Here is a 19,179-nt window from a genome sequence, read left to right on the forward strand (position 1 = left end):
AGAGAGTGGGTTTATTACATATGAACCTGGGGGAAATACCAGCCAGATTTTTTTTTTTTTTTTTTTTTAAATAACAGAACAGAGGAAGGAAAAACAAATGAATAAAAAAAAATAAATAAAAAAAATATCCATACACAAGATTATTGGCATCCTCCATTCATAAAAAATCTGTAACAGCTGGACTTGAACAGCTGTAGGTTGAAGTTTGGGGGGAAACAACCCCTGGGAGGTGAGTTACAGCGAGATGCAACTCAGGGAATAAAAGAATTCTGATAGGAAGAAGTTCTGCAATATGGCTGTGTGACATTCCAGCCACGAGCGCTACCAGATGCCCGTGTAGCACAAGAGAAGGCATGGAAAGGTGGCACAAAGGACGCAACTTTGTCTGAGCATTTGCCATAAAAGTACTGTATAGATAAAATAATGCAAGGGATGCAACATTCCTTCTTACTTGTAGGGGAAGTACTGTAGTTTATTTATAACAGCAGAGTTATTAATAATTCCAACAGCTTTGTTCTCAATTTTTTCTAGTTGTTTTAGTGCAACCTCTCCACATCCATTCCACATGGGTGCGCAATATTCTAGCTGAAAGCACACATGACTCTTATAAACTATAGATAACTGCTCGTCAGTGAAGAAGTTACCAATCCAAGTTTCTCTGAGGCGGTTTTAGGAAGTGATCTGACATGAGAGGTCCAGCTGAGGACACAGTTAAGTGAAACATTAAGAATTGAATACTTTTGGAGATGGGAATATTAGTAGCACTGAAAGTAATATATGAATCTGTCTAATAACTTTCTGTTTTTAAACTGTATATATTTGGATTTCCTAGCATTGAGACAAGGTTATTTTAACTCCATTCATTGATCTTAGATATGTCTTGATATATGGAGATGGCTGCACTGAGTTGCGTTAGAGATATTAGACTTTGTAAATGAGTGTTTGAGCGTGAATGAACTGTGAAGTGTTGAGTAATCTGCATATGAATGGATGGGACTGTGGCTGACAGATAAGAGATCATTAATATGAACTAAGAATAGGGTTGGTGCCAGAACTGATCCTTGTAGCACTATGGTGTTAACTGAGTGGAAATTGGAATATACATCATTTACTTTTACTCTTATTTTTCTGTTGCTGAGATATGAGGAAAGCAGAGGAACCAATGACGTTAGTCCATTGCAAGGGAGTTTGGATGGAAGGGGAACAGTGCCACACTGCCGAAAGCTTTAGAAATATCAAGGGCTACTGCATGAGTTTCGCCATGTTGGTCAACTGACTGATGGATGGTGTGAGTCAGGAGATTGAGTATGTCAATGACGGATCTTTTGTGACAAAAACCATATTGCCTATCACTGACTAAATTGTTGGGTTCAAGGTGTTTAACTATGTGCTTATCAATTACAATTTCAAATACTTTACTAAGTGAAGATGTAATAGCTATCGGTCAGTAATCAGAGGGGTCAGAGGAACTTCCTTTCTTCATAACAAGGTGGATATTGGTTTCTTTCCATTAATTATGAAACGAAGAAGTACATACTGGTATGCATAGTCTGAATAATTCTGTTAGAACAGAGGCAAGTTCTGGGGAACGCTTTTTCAAAACAATTAGGAGGAATTCCATCTGGGCCTGAACCTTTATTGGTCAGTAAATTATCTAGGATGCATTTTACGTATCTAGTCTGTATTTTAAGTGGAACAATTTTGGGAGAGTCATGTTCTTGTACTGGGACGTTCTGGCTGACTTCCTCTACGGTTGAATTTCAGGCAATTGTACTGGGAAAGATATTCGCTTTACCACGTGGGTCATTTGTAATGCTGCCATCTAGAGATTTTAGTGGGGGAATGGGTGATGACTTGTTAAAGTTATTATTGAAAGAACTGAGAGCTGACCAGAATATTCTATTGTCATTACGACTGTTAAGTAGTTCTGATGCTTGATTTTGAATTAAGTTTGATTTAGTGAGATTTATTACAGCATTAGCATGGTTTCTTGCAATTTTAAATTGACAGAGTGATTCAGATGTTTTTAATTTTAAGTAAGAGTTATATGCTAATGACTTTCGGACCACTGCTCTGGCACAACTGCTATCAAACCACTTTGGAGAGTTCGAGCTTGTAGTGAACTGTTGACTTGGTATGAATGAATCCATACCAGCCAGTATTAGTCATTAATGTGGGACTGGGTAGAACTGACATCACTAGAGAAGAAATGCAATGTCAGAAGGTAATTTCTAAATTCATCCCAGTCTGCCCTATTAAAGTGCCATCGGGTCATCCTGACAGGTTCAGAAAGGGGAGGTTTGGGGGAGCCGACTAATGAGGCTATGATAAGATTATGGTCAGAGGATCAAAGTGGCGACAGTACTTCTATCCTGTACTGATCTTGATGATATGTCAGGAACAGTTCCAAGAGATGGGCATTATGGTCATGATTATCTAGAATTCTGATTGGCTGCTTTACCAACTGTGTGAGATTAAATGATTCTGAAAACAGCTAGCACTATTTCATGGTCAGTAGGGCCACCAGGCAGTTAAAGAGGGTTGTTAATGTTATACAGAGCAAGGAGTGTGTGCTGCAACACAAGCTACTGATCTGTGCCACGGTGCTTAAAGAGCATAAGATGAAAATGAGGACCTATGCACCTAAGAGGAAAATATTAAAGTTGAAAAGTCAAGCAGTAAGGGATGCCTTCTACAGCGAGATGAATATAGTGGTGGCTGAAGAGGGAGTAGTTGACAGAAGTGTTAATGAAAAGTTCAGAGCCCTCAAGAACAACCTCTTGTGAATTACTGATTCAGTGTGTGAACAAGGGTCCTCCAAGACACAAAGTAATTCAGTGGTGGGATAAGGATGTAGAAGCTGCTGTTAAGGAGAAAAGTAGGCATTTCCGGGAGTGGAGAAAGGGTGGTAGCAGAGAGGAACACTTGGCTGCCATGCGTGGGGCTAGAAGAGAGGTTTAAAGGGCAAAGTCTGGTCCTCAGAGACCTACGGTAAATAGTGAGGGAAGGAAGAATGTGATATTTAAGGTGACATACCAGACTAAGAGGGAGAATAGGGATAGTATGGGTTGACAGTGTGTTAAGAATAATGAAGGAAAGGTAGTGGTGAACAGTGGAGATATTAAAGACATCTGGAGAAAGCACAACAACTGGTTGTTGAACGAAGAGCCTGACTGAGACAGGAAAGGTTTGGAGACAACAGACCCAGTTTTTGGCCCTTGGCCTTTCATTGATGCTGCTACTGAGAGCAGTGAGCAGGGCAATAGGTAGGCTGTAAGTGGGGAAGGCAGCAGGTGTGTCCGGGTTGACTGCTAAATGCTGAAAGCCTCAGGAGATATAGGAGTGAGGTTAGTCACTAACCTGATAAATATGTTTATATATGAGTGTGTTTTCCCAGATGATTGGCTGAAAAGTGTAATTGTAAATGTGTACAAAGGGAAGGGTGATGCCCTGGAATGAAGAAGTTAAAAAGGTATAAAACTTTTGGATTGGATAATGAAGGTAATGGAGAAGGTTTTAGAAGTTATGATTAGAGAAAGAGTGAATATTTGAGATGCAGTTTGGGTTTATGCCAGGCAAAGGGACCACAGATGCCATATTTATTGTTGGACAGCTTCAGAAATATATAGGAAAGAAAAGGGATTTGTACTTTGTTTTTGTTGATCTGGAGGAGGACTCTGACACAGTCCCTAGAGAGGTGGTGAAGTGGACAATGAGAAAGCTTGGGATCGAGGAATGGCTGGTTAGGGTGGTTATGGCCATGTAAGTGGGTGCTCACACCCAGGTAAGGGTAATTGGAATTTACAGTGAGGATTTTTCCATGAATGTTGGTATGCATCAGGGATCAGTCTTGAGCCCCTTTGTTGTTTATTATGATACTTGAAGCCCTTTCACATGACTTCAGGAATGGAATCCCATGGGAGATGTATGCTGATGATCTCGTGCTGACTGCAGAGAATGAAAGGGAGGCAGAGGAAAGATTTAGGAAATGGAGAGATGGTATGGGGCACAAGGGCTTAGGAGTAAATGCCGATAAAACAAAAGTGATGGTACCCAGGGCAAGGAGTGGTACTGTCAAAGAAGAGGGGGAATGTTCATGTGTGATTTGCCACAAGGGCATGGGAAGTAATTCCATCCTGTGTAGTGACTGTGATGAGCTGGTGCATAAGAGATGTAGTGGTACAGTAATACCTCGATATACAATACCCTGGCTTAAAGATGGGGATACAAATACCACCATACCCCACCTAAAAATGGCCAAACCCCAGTTTAATGATGGGTTTTGATTTTTTTAATTGATTCTGATGATATTTTAGACTAAAATTATGTGTGTCAGTTGATTTATAACCTATACCTAACCTATTTGTACAGTACCTATGCTCAATTTGGCAGTGTTTTCTGGTCATTCAGGCATATTTAGACATCAAAACTCACATAGGAATGGCCAAAGTAATGCTAAACACCAAGAGAACCCTGTAGAAAAACCAATGAAAACCAAAAAACACCCTACCTAAACACTACATTCTGTACAGTACCCCTCCTTATTTTAGCAGTGTTTTCTGGTCATACTGCCACATTTTGACATCAAAACATTCATAGGATTATCCAAAATAATTTTCAACACCAAGAAAACCATTAAAAAAAAAAAAAAAATGAACACCAAAAAACAACCTACATATATATCACTGTATGCACAGTACCCCTCTAATTCTGGCACTGTTATCAGGTCAATCTGCCATATTTAGACAACAAAACATTCATAGGATTATCCAAAATAATTTTCAACACCAAGAAAACCATTAAAAAAAAAAAAAGGAACACCAAAAAACAACCTACATATATATCACTGTATGCACAGTACCCCTCTAATTCTGGCACTGTTATCAGGTCAATCTGACATATTTAGACATCAAAACACACAGGAATATCCAAAGTAATGTTAAATACCAAGAAAAACATGAAAAAAAATAATAAAAATAAAAACTATCTATCTATAGCCCGACGCCTTAATCCTGCAATGGGTTACTGCAGACAAAACACTTCCAAGTCGCTCTGTCGCCTACCATTTGATTGCCCTCTCTCCAACTCACTCTCTCCTCCCTCACATACAGGTACCTCTCAACGCCATCCCTCCACCTCATCCTCAGTCTCCCCTCCTTCTCCCTCCCTCCACTTCACCTACACTATATATATATAACTGTGGTAGGTGGGGGCACCCACCATCCACTCACTCAATGCAGTGCTGCTCTCGGGTATCTCCCCTGTCCTCTCCTCCATCCTTGTTTCCTTCTATCTTCTTCTGTCTTGCTTTCCTTCATTCTTTCCTCTTCCTTCTGCCTACGGGTAACTTTACACTCCCTCTTCTGTCTTTCATTCCTTCATTCTTTCCTCTTCCTTCTGCCTATGGGTGACTCTACACTGAGTGACACGCCAAATGGTTTCCTGTACACCAGGAAACCATTTACTACACTGGGTGGTAACCATATAACCAAATTGTGGCACCTAGTGGTTTAGTGGGTAATTATTGTGCTCCAATCAGATTGAACCGGTGAAGGTTTATATCCAAGGGGTGATTGGGGTTTATTGCTCATGTAATGCTTCTCAGGGATGAGTGAGGCTGGTCACTCTCATCTTAAATGTCAGGACCAACTGCCTAGCCCCGGGCTTCTATTCTCCTCATGGGGCAACGTAGGATTGGATCTGTCTGAGAAATTACCAATATGCCGGGAATCGAACCCGAGACTCTCAGGTGAGAGCCAGGCAGCATACTACTACACCACGACCAGGTAAAAGTTAACCAGTTACCTGGTTGTGGTGTAGTGGTATGCTGCCTGGCTCTCACCTGAGAGTCCTGGGTTCGATTACTGGCATATTGGTAATTTCTCAGATGATTTTTCCTGTGTAAAATACAGGTTTCTCTCTTCGTAGGATTGAATGATGGATGGATGTATATATATATATATATATATATATATATACTGTATACACACACACACAGTATTTTGTTCCTAATTTCACTCAAAATGATACTATAACTGACATATATAGCACCACTTCCTCTACTTTTTCCTGGCATGGTAGAAGTGGGATGTTGCTGTCAGCTTTTACTGCTAGACAGTCTTACTCTCCTCGAAGGGATAAAAATGGCCATTTCTCTGCACATGCTATCTGATGCACACTAACAATGAGGCTTAGGTACTGTTGGCAATGAACCAAATCTCACACCACGTTAAGGAGGCACCAGGGCTCGAACATCTGATCCTAAGCTGAAAGAATAAGCTCCAAAAGTTCATAACCAGTACCCCACAATTTCACTTCCTATGCTGGAATTTCATTCTCAGTTCTTGTTACTGTTGTTGTAGTCCCAAGTGGATGTAAGTTTTTGAAGACTTTAATGATACATAAAGGACTGTAAGACCCTTTTCACTGAGCATCCTGTTTGACAGTTCTCCTACTTTTGTGTTTTCCATTTCTTTGTTTCTAGATCCAGTATTACCCTATCTCTTAGGAGGGAATTAGGATTGGAATGATTATATGATAAGGATGGAAACATAGCAATAATTTCAGTAGTGCATGGAATCAATAAACATCTTATATTATCTAAAGTAGACTCAATATTTGTCTTCTGGCATGCATGAAACAAATTAAAGGCAAAAAACAAATTGCGAAATTCCTAAAAATGTTCAAACACTTCCTCCAACATCCATAAATGCTTAACACTAGCATTCATCCATGATTCCAACTCAACAAAATACTTTCAGAACTTCCGACTAAAATTTACACAATTAAAGATGTTAGCTGCCTGCCACAGGGAGCCATTTTGTTTTAATGCAAGAGATAAAAATTAATAAAGACTCTTACTCTAGCTTCTTTGGTTCTTCCGTCTTCCCTGTATGATGAGTTACCACGTGTCTTTTGAGGTGCTGCTGTCGAGTGTAGGACTTGGAACAGCCTTCTATAGGGCATTCAAATGGCCGCTGGAAAACAATAAATACTGTACTGTATATACATGAGGCAATGTTAACAACATTCATTATCAGGGGTCAGTCTTTGGGTGAGTAAAAGCAGCTGAAAAATTAATAAATAAATAGTTATCAAACTGTTCTGAAAAAGATAATTGAGACTTCCTAGTTCTTTCATCATGGAAGATCTTTTACAACTTGGAAAAATTATCTGGCCATGGCAAAAACATAATTAAAATGGAATCGATGTACCAAAATGGTTAACGTATTTCACTGTACTCGTTATGGTTACATTGTGAGTCACGTAAACTAGTTATCTACTGTCTGGTCCAAGAATCATCCAGTTACTCATTCATCATCATCTAATCCAGTGTTGCCCCATAAGGAGTGCAAGAGACCGGGGCTAAGCAAGTTGGTCCTGACATTTAAAATGAGAGTGACCAATCTCACTCACATGAGTGGTATTATGTGAGCAATAAACCCCAACCACCCCTTGGATATAAACCTGCAATGGCTTAATCTGATTGGAGCACCTTAACTGCCCAATAAACCACCAGGTGACATAATTTGGTTACATGGTTACCACCCAGAATAGTAAATGGTTTCCTGATGTACAGGAACCATTTGGCTTGTCACTCAGTGTACAGTCATCTGTTACTACTACTATAATACAGTCTAGCTTGTCATCATTTATCAAGAACCACTCATAATATTTCTTGCCAACCTTTCTGAACTATCTTTCTATCTATAGTCAGATGCTTAAGGGGTAGCCATTTGTCTTTGAGTTAGTGGTTTTATGGGGAAGGGCACTCACACCCCACCAACCCATTTGCTGACATGTAGAGAACTTGTGTGAGATGGTTATATGGTTACCACTCACAGCGTAGATGGATTCCTGGCTTACAGGAAGCCAGTTGGCTTGTCACTCAATGTAATGATACCTGAAATGGAAAGAAGAGTAATAAAAAGTGACGGGAATGATGGGAGAAATAGGAAGAGAGAGGGCAGACACAGAAAAAGTGATAAATGAGAAGGAAGAAGTAGGCAGCACTACATCAAGTGAGTGGATGATGTTCACCATCATCTACCTTTTTGAACTGCTGGATGATATAATATAGCAACATAATAATCAGGTATGAATATCCTGGAATGCTTAAAAAAAATAAAGATAAGCAAAGACATAAAAAATACTATATCAACAAAGCCTTTAAACAATTAAAAGCACCAGTACTTAAATCACTCTACCACACATAACTGGTAATATATATTTAATCTACAAAAATTTCTAAATCACTCTACCACATATATGATAGTTAAGGTGACTGGACACTGCTGTGTGTACTCTTGCCTTTGGTGAGCTCACAGTGAGACTGAGAGGAAAGGGAAGTGAAACGTATACACATCAGGCAGTGAGCTGAGGTTTCAAAACAACTAGTGATTGACTTCTCACAACCTTTACAGGCGGTAACAGATGCAGCTGAAATACATGGCAGATATAATATTTTCAATACTTCTGAATAACATGCACTGTGTAACTAACTGTGTTTATTTTCTGTTACCTTTACAGTTCCTTTTGACCAGTACAATATGATGTTATAAAGTAACAGTTAAGCAGACATAAACCACATATACCAGAATATTCTTATCATGGCAGTTATAGTGATATACTGCATGGGTAGCCTCACTGATATAGCTGTAATGAATTGATGATTTCCTAAATTTAGTAATATGGAGTGATACGTGATTATCTGGCAAAGACACTATGCCAGTGGTAACTTATCAAGATATTATCTAGGGACTCAATATTTAATCAAAGATTAGCATCTTCTTACCAGTGATGGAACTCAGGGCTCAATAAATGGTCCCACTAACAAACACTGCTCTCCTGACTGCAATGCTAATGTCCTGAAACTTGGGCTTAATCTTATACATTCTTCAGCCTGTGTAAACATACTGTTGCCTGTGTTTCCAGGTACTGTACAATCATGTCACACAAAGAATTATTTAACAATACTCTAGAGCAATTACCCATAATGTACATGCTATGATAGCACACCATGTCTGTTAATAATGTCATAAAGTTATCATGCTGTAATGCTAAGGTCACAAATTTACTCTATATTATGTTTTCTTAGGTGGGGGTGCTCACCATCCGCTCACTCGATGTTGTGCTGCTTTGGGTGTCTGCCCTTTCCTCTCTTCCTTCCTTCCTCTTGTCTTTCTTTCCTTCATTCTTTCCTCTTCCTTATGCCTACGGGTGACTTAACACTCCCTCTTCTGTCTTTCTTTCCTCTTCCTTCTGCCTGTGGGTGACTCTACACTAAGTGACAAGCCAAATGGATTTCTGTTACTACGCTGGGTGGTAACCATATAACCAAATTATGGCGCCTGGTGGTTTAGTGGGTAATTAAGGCACTCCAATTGGATTAAGCCTGTGTAGGTTTATATCCAAGGGATGGTTGGGGTTTATTGTTCATGTGATGCCACTCAGGGAAGAGTGAGGCAGGTCACTCTCACCTTAAATGTTAGGACCAACTTGCCTAGCCCCAGGCTCCTACGCTCCTCATGGGGTGGCATAGGGTTGGATGACGGATGGATGCATTAAGTTTTCTTTGATTTATATTGACGACACAAGAAGAATATGTTGCACAGTATTTCATGCAGCTAATTCTTGAAGAGATCATCAACAACTAAACTGAACAACCTATGTTCATTTGGAAAAAAAATATCTAGAGTAAGGCCTAATTGTCTCTTTGAGGACATGCATCATATAAAAAAGGAAGGCTTTGGTAATATCTCCCTCCTCATGTACTATACAAGTACTGTATCTACTTTTCAAGGCTACATGTGGTGATTGGTGGGGGTTATTACAGCAATTCATAACTGTTTCCAAAAACTACAGTTTTCAATAAAAGCTGCTTTGGTGAGAGTTTATCTTCTGACATATTAAAAATTATATGCAGGGTTGAAAAAATGTTTCACATCAAAATTAATGTTGTGACTAGATGTACCTGTCTATAAAAAGCAAGTTAAAGAAATATGTGATATGCAGTACTAAGATAAATGTCAGTGTGAGGGAATTCAACCCTGACCCTTCACTGTAGATCCTGACCACTTAACAATGAACAAATGTGTAATGTGAAAATGTTCCTATATTGTTTAACAGCCTTACAGTGAAAAACGTGCTAAATGAGGAACTATGGTTTCATACTATACCTGGTCCTACATTCTTAACCCATCCAAATGCCCTGTAAAAGATCTAAGCTTTACAAAGAAACAAATTAAAATGATCAGACAGGGGGAAAATTTCACAGATGAATGGTCAGTGTGAATATCAAAATATGATGGGTCACATTGGTGTGACTTCAGTTCCTGTACTATTGATTCAATAAAATATTACATTTAGGCCTAAATGACATGGCAATAAATGTTTTTTTTTTTTTTTTTAACAGATGGAACTAAATGCTGTAAGTCTTCAAAGTCCATCCTTTTCAAAGAAAAGTCACCCAGGTCTTGCATGAGATTCAAAATGAAGATGCACTAAACCTGAGATGCTGAGACTCACTGCATTCAAAAGACAGATTTTGTAAGAAGATGGAAAGGGCAACCTATGAAAGAATCTTCCTGAGCTGACCAACTGTATACAAATATATCAGCTAAATTGAACAGAGCATGCTCTTGCATTAGACAGGCCGACAGATTTGGGATGAGTATGTATGGATTGATAGGTGTCGCATCCCTGTTATACAGTACAGTAATGGAAGAAGCATACTCACAGGCAATTCTAAAGAAATGTTCTGTGTAACACTATCTATCTATCTATCTATTGCCAGATGCTTTAATCTCAAAAGGGGTGGCCACAAACAAATTGCCTCCATGTCGCCCTGTCCCCCACCATTAAGCTGCCATGTTCCAAGCTCACACCCCCCTCACTAATATATCTCTCCACTCCATCCCTCCATCTCATCCTTGGCCTCCCCCTCCCTCTCCTCCCCTCCACCTTACTCACATACACCCTCCTCATCAGTCTCTCGTTCTCCATCTTCTCCACATGGCCAAACCACCTCAGTGTGTTCTCCTAATGCTTTCTATCACATCCACATCCACACTACAATGCTCCTTCACTTCCTCACTTGTCAGTCTGTCTCTCTATGTGACTCCACATGCTCCTCTCAAATAACTCATTTCTACTGCTCTCACTCTTGACTTGTGTCCCTCCAACAAGGTCCAAGCTTCACTTCCATATGTTACAGTTGGTATCACAATACTGTCATGCAGCAACTTTTTCACTTCCATGCTCACTTCCCTGTTTCTTACCAATGCTTTCATAGAACCAGCAACCTTTCTTCCCTGTTGTACCCTTTCAAGCACTTCACCCTCTAAACTTCCATCCTAATTCATCACACTACCCAAGTATTTTAATGTACTCACATTTTCCATTTCCTTCTCATCCAACCTCACTGTACATTCAGTGACTTCATCTCTCTCAAAGATCATAACTTTACTCTTCCCTACATTCACCTTTAGGTTCTATTTTTTATACACACTCCCAGACTCATTCACCAAGTCTGGCAGCTCCCCTTCATCTTCACTTCACAACACAGGATCATCTGCAAACAACAGTACAGGGAGTTTCCAAACACTGCCCTCTCTCATTAGGGCCACTCCAACATCCAATGCCCTACCTTGTATCTCTTTTATAACACCGTCTATACACAGACCGAACAACCATGGAGACATGACACTCCCTGTTTCAATCAAACTTTCAAATAGAAAAATTCACTCAGTTCACTGTCCACACACACTGCAGCCTTAGCACCCTCATACATATTCTTCACAGCCTTCAACAACTTCCCATTTACTCCATATATTCTTAATACTTTCCACATTCCTTATCTATCCATCCTGTCATATGCTTTCTCCAAATCCATGAAGGCTGCATACAACTTCTTTCCTTTCTCCAGAAACCATTCCACTAAAGACCTAAGAATGAATATCTGATCTACACCTCTTCCCTTCCTAAAACCTCTCTGTTCTTCTCCAACTACAGTAATTCCTCTGTTACAGGCAAGTCCCGGTTAACGAGCAATTGCTTATTGAGAATTCGCTAATACGAGGTCTTGGAATTTGCACCACCGCCTGTTTAACGAGCAGGTAAAACCCCCCAGAATCCCAACTTACAAGAATCGAGACAAGGGTATTTGTATTTCAGGTGTAATAACCCTTTATTCCTGCTTAAAACTGTCACATGTGTTGGTGGTCAGTGGAGGTTGCTTGGCTGGTTGTTCATCCCATCCCTATTTTACCTACAATACATGTTATTTTGCTTATATTAATGCTGTTTTTGTAGTTCAGGTGTATTACCCTCTTGTATTAACCCCTTATTCCAGCTTAAAATGATCAGAAAGTTGGTTTTGGTGGTTTGGGGGGAGGTTGCTCAGAGACCTTGCTCCCTAACCCTATTTTTCCCATAAGTTCTTATCTTTGTTTAATGAGAATTCGGCTACCAAGCAAAATCCTTGCTCCCAGTTAGCTCGTACAATCGGGACCCGTCTGTATTTCCCTAACTCTGTCAATAAGTATCCTACTATATACTTTTCCTAGTATACTAAGAAGACAAATGCCCCTATGATTACTATGGTCCTTTCGCAGCAAGAAGTCTGTTCAGGGTGTGGCAGAAGTTGGACTTTCCCCGAGTGCGACGTTGCCAATTTGACCACCAATTATCGGATTATCTCTCTGTCTCCCTACCTACCCCCATCCCACCTGTTTCTCTCTCTCTCTCTCTCTCTCTCTCTCTCTCTCTCTCTATATATATATATATATATATATATTGTATATATTTATTATTTATTTTCAACTTTTTTCCACACCACCTATGAGGTAAAAGTCTAGGCGCGTTTTATTTTTAAGAGGTTTCCCCTATAGGCCTAATCCTCTCTCTGACCCTGGGTCCCTCGCCGACCTCGGCGTGGCAACATGGGAAAAAAGCTCTGCCACGTGTCATAGAATTCATTCAAATCGTTGTTATAATTCTAAAAAGTGATACTCAATGTACTATATAGCTTCCTTTACTATATACAGAATATAAAAAACAATTTCAAATAGCACATAGATGGGAAATAAGAGAGAGAGAGGCATGTACTACGGTTGACTTGGCAGCATCGCTAGAGGTGATTCACCAGGTGGGCCCCACCTTGAACGGACTTCTTGCGGTGAAAGGACCATACACACTTCTTTTTCCCCTTTTCCTTTGTACAAGGGAATAATTATACTGTACCTGACTTCCAATCCTCTGGGACTTTACCTTCCTCCCTGGCCAATCTGCACATCCATTCTACTACTATCTCTCTCCCATGCTTCAGCATTTCACCTGGGACTTTCCCCATTTTGAGTTTCTTCATTTCTTCCACAACTTCCATCCTACTGATTTCTTTCTCTCGTCTCAAAGCCCTCCTTCTCCCAGTCATTCCCCAGCCACTTATACTTGCATTACTTTTATTCTCAGTGTTCAACAGTTCCTTAAAGTGTTCTCTCCATCTGCTCACTTTTTCTCCCTTCTCCACTCACCATGCTGCCTCCACCGTCTGGCCGACTGCCACCTCGACTACCTGCGACTCACCCAGCAACTCAAACTTGTGGCTTGGCGAACCCTCTAACACATTCCACCAGACGTGGTGGATCGCTGCTTGATTCACCTCCTTCCACGCCTCTACACCATTTTTTATGTTCGAATTTTCCAAAATTGGAGGACAGTCTTGGCCTCTCAAAGAAGGAGTGGATGCAGATGCAGAAGGTGGTGGAGAATTTCTGCTAGTCCCTAGGATACGCAAGTATGGTTGTGGTGATAGTGGTGGGGAGTCAGCATCGGATATCTTCGGATGCTCCTTATTTGTGTCTGTCACCGTATCTAGCATCACGAACATCCTCATCGCATACACTGCCTTGAAAATGCTGATGATCTGATCTAATGGTTCAAGGAGAGAAATGGTGTTTGGCGGCAAGATGACCACCTTAATGTTGGGATGCCTGTTGTTGATAAGCCTCGAATGACCAGGGGCATTATCGAGCAAGAAGAGAATAGTCGAGGTTCTTCCTGCAACAAAACTTCTCTGTCTCTTTGACAAAACACAAGTCAAACCACTGAAGACTGATGGCCCCTGACATCCATCCCCTTTTATTACTCAACCAATTGTTTCGTCTGGTTCTCGTTTTTTAAAGGCTTCAGCATGCTTGCATGTGTTGGCAGCTCTCCATGCCGCTCGATCTCTGGCAGCTTCCATATTATCCCTTATCTCTGAGGTCACGTTCAATGACTTCATCCCAGATCTTTTAAGGTGTACCGTACCTCTTGCAATTTCACTTTTTGCACCCAATTATCATCCCCCACCCTCTCCACATGCCCAAACCAACTCAATCTACCAATGAACATTTAATTTATTCATGTCCATATTGTGGTACAGTACGTGCGGGGCCATTTAAAGCGGTGAACCACACGGGGTTTCAGCTTGCACGTGCCAGAGGTATTGTATGTCAAGAGAACCGAGAACCAGTCCTTTGAGGCCTTAAATCCACTAGTACTCCTCTCCTTCTTGATGATGTATGATTTTTTGGTGTCTTCTTCCAGTAGATGCCATCTTATCGGCACTGAAAATCTGGTTTGCAGTGTAGCCCCCCTCTGAGATGATGTCTCTTAAGAAACTGGGAAACTCTAGGACTGCAGTCATGGCAACACTAGCAGGTTCCCCTATTATCTTCACATTTTTCAATTTATTTCTCTTCACAATGGAACAAAACCACCTGTAGGATGCTTGGGATGCAGGCGGATTAGGGTATTTCAGCCATTTGGCTACTTCAACTTAATAAAGTCTTGTCTTCTCTCGTATGACGCGGACACTGGTATGGACATCGTTCTTTCTCTGGCACTCAATACAATGCCCTATGAGCATCTCAGTCATCTTCAGGACAACATTGCTAACTTCCATTGCTGCCAGTTTCGCATCACCAGGGTTCCCTTGCGTGATCTTTATCTTCTCTCAGTTCTTCCAAACCATTCTGATGGTACTTTCTTTCAGACCATGCTTTTTCACCATTTCTACCTGCCTCTTTCCCTGCTCTAACTCCTTTACTATCTCACTACTGGGCATACGTGAAGATGTGCCGCTTTCTAGGTGGCTGTGGCTGATGGCGCGGCATGACTAAGAATCAGTGTCCGCGCACGACACTCAAACACACACAGAAAAATCTTGCTGCAGAGAATGGATTGAGTATGTAGGTATATGTCCAGGACAGGTACCCAGATGTAAGCCAGTCAATTATGGTAAGTCTGGTGGGGTGATGTCAATGTGTGTGACTTTCAAATTGCATTGCCAGGCCAGCTGACTTCCTGCACAAGCTTGAGATTTTCCCCATGCTCATTATGAACTGTTGCATTATGCTGACCACATTAGAGGAAAAATGTGTTACTCAAGGACTGACTATACTGTAACTAAAAACTCACTGATCGTGTCTACCAAGCACAGTGTTGGTGGGGGTGTTGTCTCGCCCACCACTGCACTGCATGCCTCACTTGCCCACTCTCTCGCTTCCTCTCCCTCTTGCCATTCCTCATCCAATCTACAGTATCTGCTCCTGGAATAACCAGTTGTGCCCCATTCTTGACGGGAACACATGATGATGACCAGTTTAGGTGAGCTGGAAATTTAAATTCATACTCAGGCAATGTTGCAGGGCTGCCGTTGTCCATTTCCAAAAATGTATTTCCATTGAACCCATGTTATAATGTGTTCAATTTATGATTATTTGGAATACAGATGGGTTTCTAGATGCATAACCCAGTCACAAAAGAGGGAGACCTGTAAATGAAATATATACAACAAACACAGGTAGTGCAGATAACAGTCAGAAATTGTAGAGGAGAAATGAAGCACCCGTAATACTTCTGTGAAGCTGAAATAAGTATCATGAGTAATAACTCTTACCTCCCCTGCGTGTATCCTCTGAGCAATAACTCTTACCTCCCCTGCGTGTATCCTCAAGTGCTGAGCCAGGCGAGAGGGTCTCCCAAACACCTTCCCACAGCCCTTCAAGGGACATTTTTTACTCTTACTGTCAGCCTCATAAACCTCCACAGATTCATCCGAGTCTTCATTACTTGCATCTGACCTGAAACAAGTTTCTCTTCTAGTTTTTAATGCATTTGCTTGCTCTGCACTGATGTCTGTCATATCAGTATCAGTTTCTATCAAAATGCCACAATTATCAAAATTTTCGGTACCTAAAGCACAGGCAGAATTGTTCAAGGTCATCATGCTCACAGATTCATTATGGTCCTTTCTCACACTTACAGCACAGCTACAACTTTTATCTCTGTTTGATGAGCAATGGTCCTTGTATAAAGCTGATCTATCTTTTCTTTTCTGATTTTTTTGTAATTTCTTATCACTGCTTGCAGCTACAGAAGTACTCTGTCTCTGTAAAGCAAGTTTTGGATTCATGTGTTCACAACATTTAGTAAATTCTGGTGCTGTGGTTTCTTTCTCATCTGATAAGTTTCCATCTTTGACTACACCATAAAAACTACTCTCTTTACTGCATTTTGTGTCTGCGTGATCAAGTTTCCATTTTGCACATGCATCCTCTCTTTCTTCACGTACCAGGTTTCCACAACAACTCAGCTTTATGTCCATAGCACTTTCACCTCCTGGTGCTGTTTTATCTCTACTGCAGCCCTCAACATCAACTTCAGGATCGGAATCAGCTGAATCCTCATATGGGTCTGGCCTATATGAAAGGTGACACATTTTGGAGGAATGGCAGGCATCCTCATTATCTGCCATCTGAAATACAATATTGCAAAAATAAAGATTAATGATACTGTAAACACTGTTTCTGTAAATAAGGCATACAATAGTGCTAGAGTATTTTTAATAAACAGGAATAAAATACAATGCTTGAAAACTTTTGTCATTATCATCAAATATGGGGGAAGATCTTAGAAGATGGCAACATACCTTACAACAGTATTAAAAATTTAACTGTTCAAAACCAGAAAAATGTTCTGTAATTGAAGCAGGGTACTTTTAAAGTTTATCCTACTCTTCAGTTCATTACAATCATCTACAGCGCTGTCATAACTTTCTACTCTTCCCCATATGCAATCCTCCTTGCCTAAAGCTGATCTATTCTTTCCTTCTTTTTCTTTTCTTTTTTTTCTGTTCACTGTTTATAGCAATAGAAGTACTCCATCTCCTATGCATGTTCAGGATTCATCTGTGCACTAGTTTCTGATTACAGGTACAGTACTATACTGTGTTTTCTTCCTTATCTGTTACATCCCCATCTTCACACCACAAATACTGTAGTCATCTTCCAACCTACAAAGCATACCGGTACCCATTAACCTAGTGTGGGTTGTATCATGAAACTGTGTACCTTGACTCCTTTAACCAGAAAACTAACTAAAAAGGGAAGCAAACTAACTGAAAAGGGAAGCAAAATGCCTCAGACCCAGACTGACCTACAGGTGATGACCAAGGACTGAATGAAGGACATATTTAGGATTCCTACATGTAATTCACCGGGTCAGTCAGGATCACGTGATGGTTTTGTGATCATTGGCATTTTACCCTCCCGGAAGAGAGCTGAGAGCTCATATAGTCCGATCTAAGGGCAAAGCCTTGACCTTCACACACGCACACACCCATCCTCTTGCTCAAGGAGGACAGTGACCACCCGCTTTGTCAGTGAAACTTTTTTGCATCTTGAGCAAGGCGCGAACCCCCGTCTTAGCAGATGCTAGGCGAGAGCGCTACCACTGCACCAGCGAGCAAGGGGCATGAATGATGAGGTGAAAGAGAGAGAGATTGTCCAGGATGAAAGGATGGTAATCACCTACAACCTGAGACTCTGTATCAACCTACCATGAGGAAAACAGGAATTTTTAATAATACATGGAAAAGCAGAGGATGACAGCAATAATGGCCACAACTGTGACTACAACCCAATGATGCAATATCCTAAACAACTTAAAATGTAAATAAAAGTTTATCTATATCTGCCTAGAAAATGTGGTACAACAACCAATGACCTATTGGCTTACTGTACCATAGTCATAAAAAAAATAAAATAAAATAAAATCCTCCCCTACTACAGAAGTTAGCACCTTGTAGATTTGTTTCTTGTTCTCTTATTATTCTTAATGCCTTACTACTGCGCAGGAAGGTCTGTTCTAAATTGCCTAACATCCTGTACGATAATTCACCTTTCCCTGTTAAGCAATGGGGAGATGTAGGACACCATGCTCTGCTGCTTAACAAAATAGCACACTTTGTATTTGCCAATTATGTTCTTGTGGTTAGGTCAGGTTTAATATATGTCAGTCCAAACTAACTTAACCTAATCTTACCCAAAGAGATCAGAACATAACTGGCTAATACATACCACATTATTGTTAACATTTCTGAGGCGGTCCCATATTTCTTTGAAGTATTCCTACAATAATTATGGAACGTTGATAGCTGCTCCTGGTAAGTTTACATTAGTTCTTTAACTGCACAGACAACGCTTGCCCTCACCTTGATGTGAACCAAATCTTTATGCTCTACCTAAATAAACCTTGATTCTTGGAGTTAAGGGTTCTTCTAGAGGCTCAGGAAGAGGTTTCAGCTGCGACAGAGACAGTAAAGTTGCAAAGATACACAAATTGACGATCGAGGAGTCTGGAGACAGAGGCAGAACGATTTGCAAAGACACACGGAGAAGCTGTGACCCTCACCCTCCCGAATCCACGTGCGAATGTTTGTTTTGGTCAATGAAAACACGGCGCTAATCTCCCAAGTCAACTACAGCATTACAGAAAATGGACTCCGGTATAGTTCAACTGAGAGGAAAACTTAAGTGTTATATTTGCATGCATGGTAGTACCTTCACTAATACTTAACTTATAAGGTATTTTAATTTTTCGTACATCAGAAGACGGGCTTTCGAATGTCTCTACCTATCTACAGTATAGCCAGACGGCTCTTTAACCATATATACATTGTTGAGAAGCGGGATTTGAAGAGAAAGCAGTGGAAATGAGTTATCTGAGAGGAGAATCTGGGGTTACAAGGAGAGGCAGACTGACAAATGAGGAAGTGATCATCCACTCACTTGATGCAGTGCTGCCTACTTCTTCTTTAGCCTTTATCATTCTCTTTCTGTGCCTGCCCTCCTC

General features: G+C 40.6%; 1 protein-coding gene across 1 annotated transcript in view; it reads right to left on the reverse strand.

Moving 5' to 3' along the window:
• LOC145416606 (uncharacterized) overlaps positions 1 to 18,754 on the reverse strand; it is a 32,808-nt gene extending 14,054 nt beyond the window's left edge. Inside the window, exons 1-3 of the mRNA XM_080285537.1 lie at positions 18,739 to 18,754; positions 15,980 to 16,801; positions 6,862 to 6,977 (exon numbers count right to left, since the gene is read on the reverse strand). Coding sequence (XP_080141663.1) covers positions 6,862 to 6,977; positions 15,980 to 16,801 — 938 coding nt within the window. The 5' untranslated portion in view covers positions 18,739 to 18,754. The remainder of the gene's footprint in view (positions 1 to 6,861; positions 6,978 to 15,979; positions 16,802 to 18,738) is intronic.
• Positions 18,755 to 19,179: the final 425 nt, after the last annotated feature.

Source organism: Coenobita brevimanus, chromosome 107 (genome assembly GCF_032717465.1).
Source record: "Coenobita brevimanus isolate Jiangsu-jjx chromosome 107, ASM3271746v2, whole genome shotgun sequence".
NCBI classification, from domain to species: Eukaryota; Metazoa; Arthropoda; class Malacostraca; order Decapoda; family Coenobitidae; genus Coenobita; species Coenobita brevimanus.